Raw genomic sequence first — 14,212 nt, 5'->3', positions numbered from 1 at the left:
GAACTTTTGGGTTTTCATAATTTCTTCGACATCAAATGATGTGTATGGGGAAGAAGATGTAGTTGATTCTCATATGGGATGTTTTTTCTTTCAAATTTGGAATGCACTGTCAAATTAATTGAAGACTACCCTACCCTCGATTAAGATTAAAGAGTTTTTTGTACATAAAGAAACACCAACTTCTAGGCTCAAAGGGGTTGACTATGGATTAACTCATTATATATTCATTGTTTGGGGATTTGAAATAATGTGTTTCATCGTAAACAAGGTTTTATTCGAAATCATACCTTAGCCACTTTGTTTATTTTATTTTCATCATATTACCTCCAATCTTTGCTTAAGAAAAAGTTTGTTAAAGGAAAACGAATGAGAGAAGTATTGACATTTTTTCTTCTTTTTGCGATAAAAATGGAAAAACGAGTGAACACGAAAGGATTTGCGGAAAAAATGGAAAAACGAGTGAGCACAAAAGAATAGACTCAAAATATATATGCTCATATTATTATTAACATTTTAAAAAACAAGTTTACAAGTAAGTCACAAGTTTACAAGTAAGTAACAAGTTTAAAAATAATTGATTCAAACGATGAAATTACAAATGAAAATGATAGCCTAATGACCACCAGTGTTGAGGAAGCTCTATCATGATTGATTGACCAACCTTTTACCCACTCAAAGACCAAGGTTGATGTGTTTTCCAAGAAATAGAACGTGCTTCAGATTTCCTCACGATATGACCCAGAATCCTTCAAGTCTCCTTATTTTCCTGACTTCTCTGACTTTCACTGCGTCTGAAACACTCTTGTTGATTCTTCCTTTTTATTTAGAGTTAGCTAGCGTACAACAATTTTTTGACTTTTTTAAAATACCAAAATTTTGCTTGGACTTCTCCTTCAAGTTTTCAAACCAACAGGATGCTCATATTTTCCTAGGTCTCCCTTTCAGATTTTTCGAATTAGTGGGTTTCTTTTCATCTTTTAGTTTTCTAGGCATAATTTTTTTAGACTGCGTCATAGTTCATAGGGGGTGAAAGCTCCTCTCCATGCATATTTGTAAGGATCAAAGCTTTGTTACCCCTTATCGGTGATAATGGGAGGGGTAATCAAGATCTTGCGATTGCAGAATGACGGTATGATGCCCCATACTTATAGTCACATGTTCTCGATCTTCTTTTCATCTCATATTACAAGGCTACCAGAACCTGTCCTACTTTCTCTTTCAATTCGTTGATTTCATGTTTCAGAGCTTCTTGTCTTGGAACAAATTCTTCCATGCCTTGCGAGAATGAGTTGACTATGAGCGCGAAAGGCCACTTGGATTTTATCCGGTGGGTAACAATATGGTATGAATTAGGTATGAATGCAACACAGTAAAATGAATGATATGAAATGAGATGCATGTTTAACATATGCTGATGAATGTTTATGCTAAAAAATTGTTTTATTTAGAGGGAATTTCAAATTTTCATGTTTATTGTAAGCATTCAAAAGTATGAAAACAACAATGAAACAAGATCACAAAATTGGTTAAAATAGCAATCGATTAATTTATTCCATGATAAAGGGCGAGTACAATATTCTTTTTGCCTAGTTCTCTTCCTATCTTATGCATTTTCTCCCAAGAACGGGTAGTCCTTCGGAGCATATCTGGGTCATTTGCACCCAAATCATAAAGTACAAATCCTCTTAATCCTTCGTCATTTGGTTTCTCCAGAATAGGATAATCTAATTATCTCAAAGCTAGTACCTGATTATAGTTAATGCCCTTTAGAATCGGTGAGAGGGACATTAGGAAAATTCCCACAACTGAAGGTTATCACTTTTACATTGAGCTTTCTAGAATACCATAAGATAGACTTTTCAGTGAGAGACACTAACGTTTGAGACAAACCATGACTGTTATTTGTCTTAATCATGTAAACATCATTGTATAGGTGAAAAGTTAACCATGAGTATAGAAAATGAACATAACATAACATTTGTTATTTCTTTTATCATGTCGCACATGAAGGGTATGATATACATCAGCAAGGAGGACATGCACAAGATCTTTTTCCTTAACCTTTACAGTCCAGAATACACTAATGAAGTATGATTAGTATTCAAATTAGAAAACAAGTTCATTATGTCGGTGGCAAGTCCAAACCTAAGGTTTCTTGGCTCAAGGACATAATATATAACCAACGTATCAATTTACTTCCATTTCACTGAATCAATGATATACCGAATTTTTCTATTACGTAATCTTTAATTTGCATGCCATATAGAATTTGTTGCGTCATTTACATTAGGAAATAGTCACTTGAGCCTTTGAATTATCAATAGGTACCACATACCTTAGAAGGAACGCTCTTTCTAATTACACTATCATCATCTTCAATGTGATGCCTCATACTGCTCTAGATGTTTTGTCCTCACTCACACGCTTTTCAAAAATTTCCTAAAATGTCACTCATTCAAATATTCCTCCCAGTCAAACGTGTTTAACTATGAAGTTCTTATCGTTAATTTAAAAAAAAATGCATTTTATTTGTATAGATAGTATCAACTAATACTTATAATCCTCCCTTTAGCTATGTATATGAGTTGCCAAATCAATAAAGTTGGTTGGTTTTTTGTTTTTGTTTTCTTTTATTCACTAGTGTCTATAAGATTGTTTTAATAGTTGCCATATAAGACTTTAAAATATCATTGTTTTATTATTTAATTCTTAATTTAATTTTTTTTCTTCTAGTTTGAACATATAATATAATATGGAAAATGCTAACTAGTGCCCTCAGGGCAATAGTTAAGCATTCCAAAATAGTAAATTTATCTTGTTAATCTGCGTGTTTAATGTCTCAAAAATTGAAATATTAAATTTTTTATAAATTTTTTTTTTGGAATGCTTAACCATTGCCCTGAGGACACTGGTTAGCAAAACCCATATAATATTTAGTTTAAAAACATAAAATTAAAATTAATAGAAATGATCATGTATTAAAACATGATCTACTTCAATAAATAAAAAATATCATATTTAAAAAAATTAAATTAAAATATCAATAGTATGTGATTTTTTTTTTATATATAGAATTTTAAATCTATTTAGAATAATTTTAAGTGATTTCAATTTTTTATTTAGAATTTTTAATCTATTTAGAATAATTATAAATGATTTTTTCTATAATATGCAATCTATTTTAACTAATTATTATAATGGTCTTTTTTATACTATATACTGTAAATGATATTTCCATACACATAAAATACTACGTAATATCATGGGAAAAAATATTTATTATATAATTGGCTAAGATATGTGCGCTATTAAATATATTCTTTCTATGTATAAAATATTTAATTATATCTTAAGTATGGTGAAATTTATGTGTATATATATATATATATATATATATATATATATATATATATATATATATATATATATATATATATATATATATATATATATATATATATATATATATATATATATATATATATATAACTTAACTTGCTCAAAATCATATACTACAACAACAGCCAATTTCAAGTTAAGAAAATGAGTTATCGAAATATAATTTCTCTAGCTATTCTAACTCTCCTTCTAACTTTGCTATGGTAAATAAGTTTTTCTTCCACCTTCTAACTTTACTAAGTATTATTCATTATTATTATTATTTTATGGATTGTAATTTACTGGTGCAGTGTAAATGGTGCGAGAATGATTGAGCATAAAGTTTCAGACTTTGCAGAACCAAATATTGTAATTAAACAATGTTTCATAGAAGAATGCATGGAACAATGTATGAAGACCGGCTTGGTTGGAGTCTGTGATGAAAATGGAGATTGCAAGTGTTATAGGCCCACACTAGATTAGTGTTGTCTCTTTGTAAAACAATTTTACACTATCTACTAATAAATATCGTGCATTCTATCAAATTATTTTTGTATTTTAAAATTATTTAATTGATACAGTAGATTGTTGATTTAGATTGGACGGTGGACGGTGGTGATGACGGTGCATGTCCATTAAATTTATATTTAGATGTATTCTGAGTTTTGGTTTTTATCTTATGAACTTCATGTTATATTATTTAATTTTTAAAATTAAGTAAGAACAAAATTTATAGAAAAACCGACTAAAATTTATAAGGGTTAAATATATTAAATTCTCTGCCATTATAGCGTGTTTTGCTTTGAGTCCCTTGAAGTTTTTTTTACTTAAGGCCCCTTATAAAATATAATTTCTGAATTTACCACGCCCTTTTATCCTATTTGTTGACTGGGCTTTGACTTAATTGATGATGTGGCAAAAGGGTACTTGATGACTGTATAATTGCCCTATTTTACGGAAAAAATTTCGCTCTTCTCCGGTTCTCCTTCTTTGTTCTCCCATAGAGTTTGTTCTCCCCTAACTTGGCCTCTTTTCTGGAAAAAATTTCACCCTTCTCCGATTCTCCTTCTTTGTCTCATCTGTCATCATCGTCCATCGTGTGTCCTCGTCCATTCAATCGGAAGCATGGTTGGATGCAGTTCTCGTGGGAGCACTCTTGATTCAACATCATCTTACAGTTTGCCCAGATGTGGTTATGGTAGAGCAATGAAGATGTGGGTCGCCAACACAGTGCAAAACCCCAACCGAAAGTTCTGGAAATATCGTAATGCTAGGGTGAGTTTATTTCTGTCGAAACTTCAAAGCAAGTTTTGATTTCTCTTAATGCTAACACATGTGTAACTCATTTTTTATAGACCGTGAATAGCTGTGAATTATTCCTATGGGATGATGAAATTGGAGACTTCAACAAAGGGGAAACTGTTATTCATCCATTTTGTAAGAAGTGTGATGTACTAGAACTGCAATTGGAATCAGTAACAAGCAAATTGAAGAAATTGAAGATGAAGTTTGAAGCTCAGAAAAGGAATAATATGCAGCTTAAGATAGCATTTGTGTTGTGTTGTTTGGTTGTTGGTTTGTTTTACAATTTCATGTAATTTGCAGTTGGGTCAATAGTCTAATTGTTTAGGCTTGAGTCATGTAATTTTGAATGATGAATCATGTAGTTGGGTCAATAGTCTAATTGTTTAGGCTTGAATCATGTAATTGTTCAGTACAATGTAACTTTGAAACATGTTATTAATGGAAAGAAATTCTGATTCTGTTAATTATTGGTTTTTTCTGTTAACAGTATAATATACATTGGTTCAATAGCACATTACAAGATAGGATAAATCAGTTGGTACCATAACTCCAAACTTATTAAAAGGTAACAATACCATATTATTGACAGATGATGACAAATGATCCATATTATTGTTAAAAGGGCACAAATCAGTTGGTTCAATAGCATATTATATTAACTTGTTAATAACACATACAAAGTGCATAATTCATTCATCACAAAAAGTGTGCATAACACTTGACATTACACATAGATGCACCAAAAGTGACAGAAGAGATTACATAACAAAAGTTCATAATATTCTTGAGCATAACTGCACCAAAAATGCCTAATTCATAAGTACTTAACTGCACTAAAAGTGTGCATTGCAAAACAACACTGCACCGAAAATGTGCATTACAAACAAAAGTAGAAACAACACATGCTAATTTCCTTTCTTCTTTTTTGGAGTAACTTTTGAAGCTTTCTTAGGAGTACCCTTCCATGCCTTCTTAGGAGTACCTTTAGTACCCTTTCATGCCTTCTCAAGAGTAGTCTTTGATGCCTCCCCTTCCTCAATGTCCATGCATATTGGTTGCTCAAGGTCAGAACCATGACCTGTGAATGGTTTAGGTTTTTTTGAACCAGTTCTCCTTTATCCTCTCACATGACCTCCTTCTAATTGGTTTGACAGCTATCTTTGTCTTACCCTTGTTTAAGTTACTTGTTGAGGCCTGACTTTGAACATGATACTTTATGTCTGGTAGGCTATTAATCATATCATCAATGATATCCTCAAACAATGTACCGGTCTGGATTTCAGGCTTTCTGCATTGAATGTCCCAGTCTGGCTTTCTGCATTGAATGTCCCAGTCTGGCTCTCTGCATTGATTGTCCCAGTTTGGGTTTTTGCATTGTTTGTACCAGCTTCTTAACTTGCATCACCTTCTTCACATGCATTTGGTCTTATTCTCTTCTGCATAAAAAAACTAGTTACATATCCATAAAACTTTAACATTATATCAAAATCAGTTACATTTGGATTTTGTATTTTGCTCTTGCATGACTTCACATTATCTCCCACCTTGTCACACTGTCATACCCCAAAATTTGCCCATACATTTTTTTATTCCAATTCAAATCAAGACACAAAGCTCCAAGACACACTCTCCTATACAAGGCTCTAAAACTAGGGTTTGGCTCATTCAAAGAAAAATCAGGTTCTGATGCCTCCAAACTTGTCCATGGGCCTTAAAATGATATTTGAAATAATTATTTTATATTCATAGTATTTATCTTATTTAAATTGAATTTTAATTCATTTAAATAAATCCTTATAAAATATGAAAAAATTATTTTAATCAAATATTGATTTTCCAATCAAATCCAATAATCAATATGTCAAATATATGGACCAAAATTGTGGCAAGAGAGATCGGATCAAGATTGAAACAAATAGAAAGAATTATTTGATTTTTCAATCAAATTTTTATCTCTCCAATCACATGGTTTACTTCTTAAATTATTGACCTAATTCCATCACTATAAAGATCATCACACGTTCAACATAAGGGTTCACGCAGCCCTGGTCTTTAGATGACTCTCCAAACTCACAAAAGTTCTTAAAAACTTCTCAAAGGTAGGGCACTAAAAGATTTTCGTTTCGGAGGGATTCAAAGCCTACTAACCCTTCCATTCCACTCTCTAAATCACGAAGAGTAAGTTGCAACCGCTCACCATGTGTAAACACGCATAAATTCGTATCACATAATCATCATGTTCATTCACATTGCTTTTCCTTTTCGTTTTCTTATTAGTACTATGTTTCAATGAAGACTGATGTTTGTAACATGTTCCTGAGGTTTATTAGAATAGATTCAACGCGTTACATGAAAGCTTTAGGCCCTGAATTGTAACTTGCCATGGGTAGGGTTTCAAGCTTGGGAAGCTTCGGTCCCATTGATACAAGGCGTATTAGCCAAAAGCGACCTCACCAATGAACTCAGGGGACATTTTTATGTATATCTGGGCCCCTTTATTATTTGTCTAACGTCGTTTTGGTTGAGTTTCTAATGTTTGCAGAATAGTAAGGAAATCCTCAGGTGAATTTGTGGATGATTTCGCAGGAAAATCCACAGCAGCTGAGGATGAAGATGATGAATAGTGTTCGTGGAAGGGATGCATACGCGTGGCCCCTCTTCAATGGCCGGTCAGCAAGTCAAATATTCTCTCTCCACGAACATGAATGCTGATTGGCTAGTCCACACTCTCTCTGCTTCCAATTGGCTTGTTCGGGATAACCAGGGCCCACCTTAGACAACTCTTTTGACTTTTCCATGTACTATTTGTATTTCCAATATATTTTATTTGAGTTATTTCTATAACAGCTAATCATGCGCAGCTCAATGGAATCAAAAGCGTTTGGAAATCTCCAAGTCCTGGGTTCGAGCCCAGGCAGCGTTCATTGTTTTTAAACAATTGTTTGTTTGCGGATCCGGTGTGTCTCACGCACAGGTATCACCATACACCCTCATGCGAAGACCGTCAGATTCATGCTATACCCAGATCTGAGGCTCCTGAAACGTAAGACCACCATGCTCCTCCAAGCTTCAGCCACACAAGATCCGAAGCTAAGTTTATTCTATTCCTTTTTTGTTATTTCAAATTTCCTTTTTCTTTTTGTTTTCACTATAATTCCTTTTATATTTATTTAATAAATTAATATTTAGATAATCCTTTTTCTTTAACAATTACTCATTTAATCGAAAATTCGAACAAACCTTTAATTTTAATTTTAACTTTTATTTATGCGCTTAATTAAAATATTAGGCTTAACCCTATAATTATTAATTTTTATTTTGCCTCCTCTAGCTATCTGATCAAACTTTGAGTCTCATTAACCTTTTAGGGTTTGTTCAATCCCATTTGTTTATTTTATTTTATTTGCCTTTTGGGAATAGGGTTTGTACCCATAGTTAAAGAATTTTAAATGCACTAACACTTCTCTTCTTCATGCCTACTTTTCAGGGTTACCTCAAGATTTTCTCCGACTACGCGTCTTACCTGACCAAAAAAGCTAAGTTTTCTGCTTTCCTTGTTTAAATAACATTTTATTTTTCTTTGCCTCTTTTTTAGTAAATTAGAGTTATTCTTCAAAGTCAATGAATCCCTCTTACACTCACTTCTATTTATTTTCTGTTATTTGCTCAGATGATTAGAGTCTCAATCAAGGTTCGACGAAGATCAGGGCGGGATCAAAATAATTATGTTAATTATTCATATTTCTTGTTTTCTGTTTTAATTTCCCTCATCCCCGCAGGTGTTTATTGTAATAGCGTAGGACATTTATTTTCTGCCTTTAATTTCTGCTGTGGTTAGTAATCTTAGGGAGTGCAAGCCTTTAACAAAAGTAGATAACTAATTACAAGATAAATATCTGAATTGACCACCTGATTGTGCCACACACACACCTTTAGGGTAATCCCTCTGGTTGCCTTGTTGCCTGTTGCCTCTAATGGTAAAAATAGTCAAAGTCCCTCGATTCCGAGGATACCTAAAGCAATGTTGCCTGTCGCCTTCAAAGTTATAGAAACTCCCTCGAGGTTGCCTTATAAAGAATAATTGTCCCAATTGCTAAGGTATCCTCGCATGATGCCTAAATTATCAAATGACTATTATATCCTTCCCTTAGACTACCTGCCCTCTTTATGGCAAGGGACAGTCTTATGGCGAATGATAACTCGATGACCCTTCAACCTCCAATTGAAAGACTTCCTGCCCTCTTATGGTATGGATAGATCCTTTCGCCCGAAAAGCTAAAAGAACAATTTTTCAAACTTAGGGTAGTTGCTACTAATTGCTTGCTCTAAAAGTTCAAATTATTTTTCACACCTCTTTTCAAAGAATATTTTCAAAAAGACTACGCTTATTTACAAGCTAAAGTTCTTATTCAAAATTTCTATTCACACTCTACTTTTCAAACAATTCAAACATTTTCAAAGTGAGCTAAGCAATTAAGAGCCCATGGATAACCATGGATGCAAAGGGTGCCTTACACCTTCCCTTTGTATAACTTACCCCCCGAACTCAAAATCTTTTTAAAAGGTCTTTTTCTGTTCTTTCAGCCTTTCTATAAATTGGATAAAATAAAAGTCGGTGGCGACTCATGCTATCCGCACATTTCAAATAAAGTCAGTTCACTGTATTACACACACTTACTGCATCTATAAGATACACCAGGTAACCTTCTTCTAGCTCCTTCTTCACCATTTCCCTAATTCTTAACTTCCTTGGTCTACCAGGTCCCTTTTTGTAATTAGTAGGTAGGAGCTCCTCACTTGCCCTTTTTGTCTTTTTCATCCTCTGAGTTATCAAGATCAGAGCTTAATAAATCTTCATTAACATACTCATCATTATCACCATTAGTGTTACTAAAAAAAGTCAAACAACTTGCTATAACAGGCCCCTCATTGATTGGTAAAGTCACATCAATCTCTTTAAAACATCCAGAAAGGGTTGTGGTCCTTTCATCCTCACTGTCGCTCAACCCTTCAACAAGCTCTTCATCACTAACCTCTAAGTTAACACTTTCATTCACACATCTAGGACTGTTACTATGACTATCTGCATCATGTTCAACAAACATTTCCCCGTCTACTTCCATCGAACATGCATACGAAGCAAAATCATAAGCATCACCATCATTCTTAAACTGGAAATAGTTAGGATCTATTTCTAAGATTTTCGTCCATAAGCTAAACGACCCAGCTACGTAACTCCATCCACTTACTATGTTTTGAATGTGAGTCTGAGTCTATGTTTCAATGTGTTTCCCAGTAATAAGTGTGGAAACCTCTCCTTTGCAAATCGTCTCACATCTTGAAGCTTTACGAACTCTCCTCCATGGTGAAACACAGTGTTGAACATGACATTCAACTGAAAGACAAAAACGCAGTGTAAGCAAAATAACAAACACCAGTGCTATTCCCAAGTACGTGAGAAAGAGATGAGCAGTTACCTCAACCAATTCGACCGGTTCATCACCGTTTCCAGCCATCGCAACTTCGTCTTCTCACATTCCAGTTTTTGGAAATCCTAATTCTATTTACTTGTTTTGAGGGGGGGTAAACAAACAACATTGCCATTTACAAACTTATCACTGTCCCAGTCAGCAAACAAATGCCACAGAGGCCAATGCTATATTTCTCAGTCAGCAAATAGGATAAAAGAGTGTGGTAAATCCAGGAATTATGTTTTATAAGGGGCCTATAGTAAAACAAAATATTTGGGGTCCCAAAGAAAAACACGCTATAATGGAAGGGGGCTTAATATATTTAACTCAATTTGTAAAAATACCTCAAATATATATATATATATATATATATATATATATATATATATATATATTGAAATATATATATATATATATATATATATATATATATATAATTATAATATTGTTTCATTAAGTTTTTAAAATTACATATTCAAATCTAACTGGTAATTGGATACAGAAAAAAATTGTTCTAGCTATTAAAGAAAGGATTATAAAAAAAAAATACAGAAGACTAAAGCAAGAAACATCTAGAGAACATGTTACAACACTCTAAATGAGGGCGGGGCGGGGAAAGCCCGCGGGCATTGAACCTTTTAGGCCTAAAAATAGTAAAATTATATGAAAAAAGTAATGCTTGCAAAAGCTCACAAAAAAACGGGGCGGGGCGGGGCGGGCACATTAAAGGGAGCGGGCCTAAAACCTTGTCCCTCCCTGCGTGAAAGTGCGGGCAAAACGGGTTTTTCCCGCGGGCCGAGCCCATTTTGCCACCTCTACTAGAAACACCATTGTCGGCCATAAACACACAATGGTATGGGACTTAGGTCTCTTAAGCTTTGTTTGGGATTTTGGAGGGGATGACTTTAAAAATAGGAAAGATTGGGTAAAAAGAATAGAAATATTTTGGTTGGGAAGGTTTTGGAGGGTTTGTTTTTCTTCATAACACCAAAATTCTCCTAATTTGGGAGAAGTCAAAATTTGTATTGAATGAGGGTTTTAGAGGACTTACACAAATTGTTTAAATATAATTTTTGTTCTTATAGTATTTCAAAAATTAAAAATACATTAATAATAAAAATTATTTTATCAATGTGAACAAAATTTTTTTTTCAAAATATGTTTAAAATGTCCCTATATTTTAAAAAATATATCATTTTTTGAAGCCCTCCCTTCCCTTTCCCTCCAAACTCCCAAACAAAGCCTTAAGATTTTGAACGAGACAACGAATTTATTGTAGCGTTGGAGTATTGTCCACTCTAATGGTCATTGGGCCAAAGTTCGGAGGTCTAGAGCTTTTAAAAAAGGTAGACTAATTAAATACCATTTGTTCTCTTATATCTAGGATTAGCTGCAAGTCTAGTTACCCATAGTTGAAGTCCAATTTTGCTTGGCTGGTAGCAATGGAGAGGACATCAACTTTTGGTTGGACAATTGGTGTGGCCAACCTTTGGTTGAGCTCTTTAAAACCCCTGAATTTTTGAACTTCATATTGAAGTCTAAGCTAAATTCGGCCATTCAAGATAGCAATGTTAACCTTTCTACCTACCTTTCTAGGCTCCGCCCCACTTTGATCCAGATGGTGAGAAATGTCTGAATTAATCAGACAGGGGAGGATATCCAATTTTGGAGTCCAACAAGGAATGACATTCTCACTATTAGGGATGCTTATTTACATCTTTCTGGTATGCATCAAACATACACTTGGGAAAAGCTCATTTGGGATCCTACTATACCGCCTTCAAAATCCATATTGTTTTGGAGGATTAGTTCTGGAAAAATGTCGACCAGTGATAATCTTTGCATCAGAGGGCTATGTATTCCTTTAATGTGCAGTTGATGCCTTGGTGAGGAAGAATCTTAGCATCATCTGGTTTTCTCTTGCAGGTATGTGAAGAAGTTGCGCCATTCGTTGTCTAGTAAGTTAGAAATTGGTCATGTGATCACATGCATCGAAAAGTGATGGACGGCCATGGACATTTCCCATACTTCCCTCTTCGGCAACATATCTACTAAGCACTATAATACTTCTATTTGGGGACTTCATGATTCTGAAGAATTTTCTTGAGCAAGTTCACCCCCCGAAGCCTCAATTGTCTAAGGAGGTCTTTTGGAGTCCTCCTATTAGAGAATGAGCTAAAGTCAACATGGACGGCGCTGCTAGTGGCACACCTAGTCGAGCTTCATGTGGTGAGATTTTTAGAGTTTATAAGGGTGATCATTTGGGTAGCTTCTCCTGCAATCTGGGTCATGAAAATGCCTTTTTTTGCCTATATCATGGATGTTATCCTGGCTTTGGAATTTGCTGCAACTCATAATTGGAATAAGATCTAGTTAGAAATAGATTCTAAGTTGGTGGTGTTTGCGTTTAGTAATCATTTTGTAGTTCCTTGGAAGTTATGGAATAGATCGGTCAATTGTACACTACCTCTTCAGTCCACTAATTTTTTGGCCACTCATATTTATAGAGAACGCAATTACTATCTAAACAAGCTAGCTAATTTAAACTTAATTTCTATTAATTATACATGGTGGGATGATATACATACCAATATTATGATCTTCAATAGAAACAAAATATGACTTCCTAACTTTACAATCAAGGTTCTGACTTGGTCCCTCTTTTTTGTAACATTTTTCTAATTTATATCATTGGATAAAAACCACTTTTGATAAAAAAAAATCAAAAAGACAAGAATAAGATGTTCAATCCTTATCCAAATTGCAGATCGATTGGGAAGAAGTTTGTAAGAATAGTATAAGGTTCTAAGCCTAGTTGTTTGGGCTTAGGGTATTGATTAGTCTCTTGTAAAGATTACACCAAAGAATTAGTGTGCAAGTTTGTTTAAAAAAAGAAATCTCAAAGCATTTGGTAGCAAGGACAAATCATATGAACCAATATAAAATCATTTTTGTTATCCTCTTGCAATGTACTCCTTTAGTTTTGGTAATCTTGATTGTGTTCTATTATTAATGTGATTGCACTTGAATTTATTACTTTTGATTAATCATCTCTACATATATCTCAAGGTATAGAAATCATAATATCAAAAGTACAAAACTCTCATTTACAATTGTTATAAATTCTACAAGTTAACTCAGCTTTAAATTTAATAAAAAGTGTTCGATTGGAGTCATTTATATCTCTAAATCAAACATATAAACAAGTGATAGAACCGCTGTCACAACCTTTAATTGGGTTCCAAATTCCAAACATAACTATATGTACACAAGACTTCATAAAAAATTAGAAGACAAGAAAAACAAATTACACAATCAAACACACTGCAGAACATGTTGTTTGATCAAGCAGAAAAGAAGCTGTTGGAAGCAGCAACAGCAAATTGTGTTTTGGGTTCCAATAAACACTTAACAAGATGTTTCTTCTCCTCCTTCAACTTGGAAAGCAATAGTGAAAAATAAGAAATGTCAATCTCCCATGTTTTTACAGCACCATCATTAGAAGTAGCAGCTGTGGTTTTCAAACTCTTGACCCTTCTCTCATACTCCTCAGCAACTAACATAGCAATGTCAGACATGTTTGTTATACAATAATGTGAAGAAACTAATGAGATTGGTTTGTGTTGGTTATGTTTTTTTTTCTTGACCAAAAGAATAAATTATTTATAGGAAGGGAAGTTAGGAGGGTATTGGATAAGGATGAGTTAGGAGGCATGAATAATGCAATACACTTTGTTTCTTGTGGGTGGGGCACCTTGTTTTGTTTGTTTGTAAAAGGATGAATGCGCCATGGAAAGAACCTTGTTAGCTTCGGTGGTATTTTAATTTAACACACAAAGTGGGGGCGCCCATTGAAAACGTGAAAAATTGGAATGGAGTATGTAAAAATATCAATTAATTGTATTTTTATTAAAGTGGTTATTGAAAATTAATTAAATTAATAATGAAATTCAGTTTAATGTAATTAATGAATCACAAATACTTCTAATATGTTGATTATACATGATGGATGGCTGATATTATATTGGAAAATGATAGGTGTACACCATTTTATACAC

The 14,212-nt window shown here is 33.6% G+C and overlaps 1 protein-coding gene across 1 annotated transcript; it reads right to left on the bottom strand.

Moving 5' to 3' along the window:
• Positions 1-13,277: 13,277 nt before the first annotated feature.
• LOC131607794 (uncharacterized) lies at positions 13,278-13,811 on the bottom strand. The gene has a single exon (XM_058879753.1). It carries the CDS (start codon positions 13,730-13,732, stop codon positions 13,499-13,501), a length of 234 nt encoding a protein of 77 aa, XP_058735736.1. The 5' UTR covers positions 13,733-13,811; the 3' UTR covers positions 13,278-13,498.
• Between the last annotated feature and the right edge of the window lie 401 nt (positions 13,812-14,212).

This window comes from Vicia villosa, linkage group LG5, assembly GCF_029867415.1.
Source record: "Vicia villosa cultivar HV-30 ecotype Madison, WI linkage group LG5, Vvil1.0, whole genome shotgun sequence".
Classification (NCBI taxonomy): domain Eukaryota; kingdom Viridiplantae; phylum Streptophyta; class Magnoliopsida; order Fabales; family Fabaceae; genus Vicia; species Vicia villosa.
The sequence above is the reverse complement of the archived record's forward strand: the minus strand, read 5'-3'. Positions and strand labels throughout refer to the sequence as shown.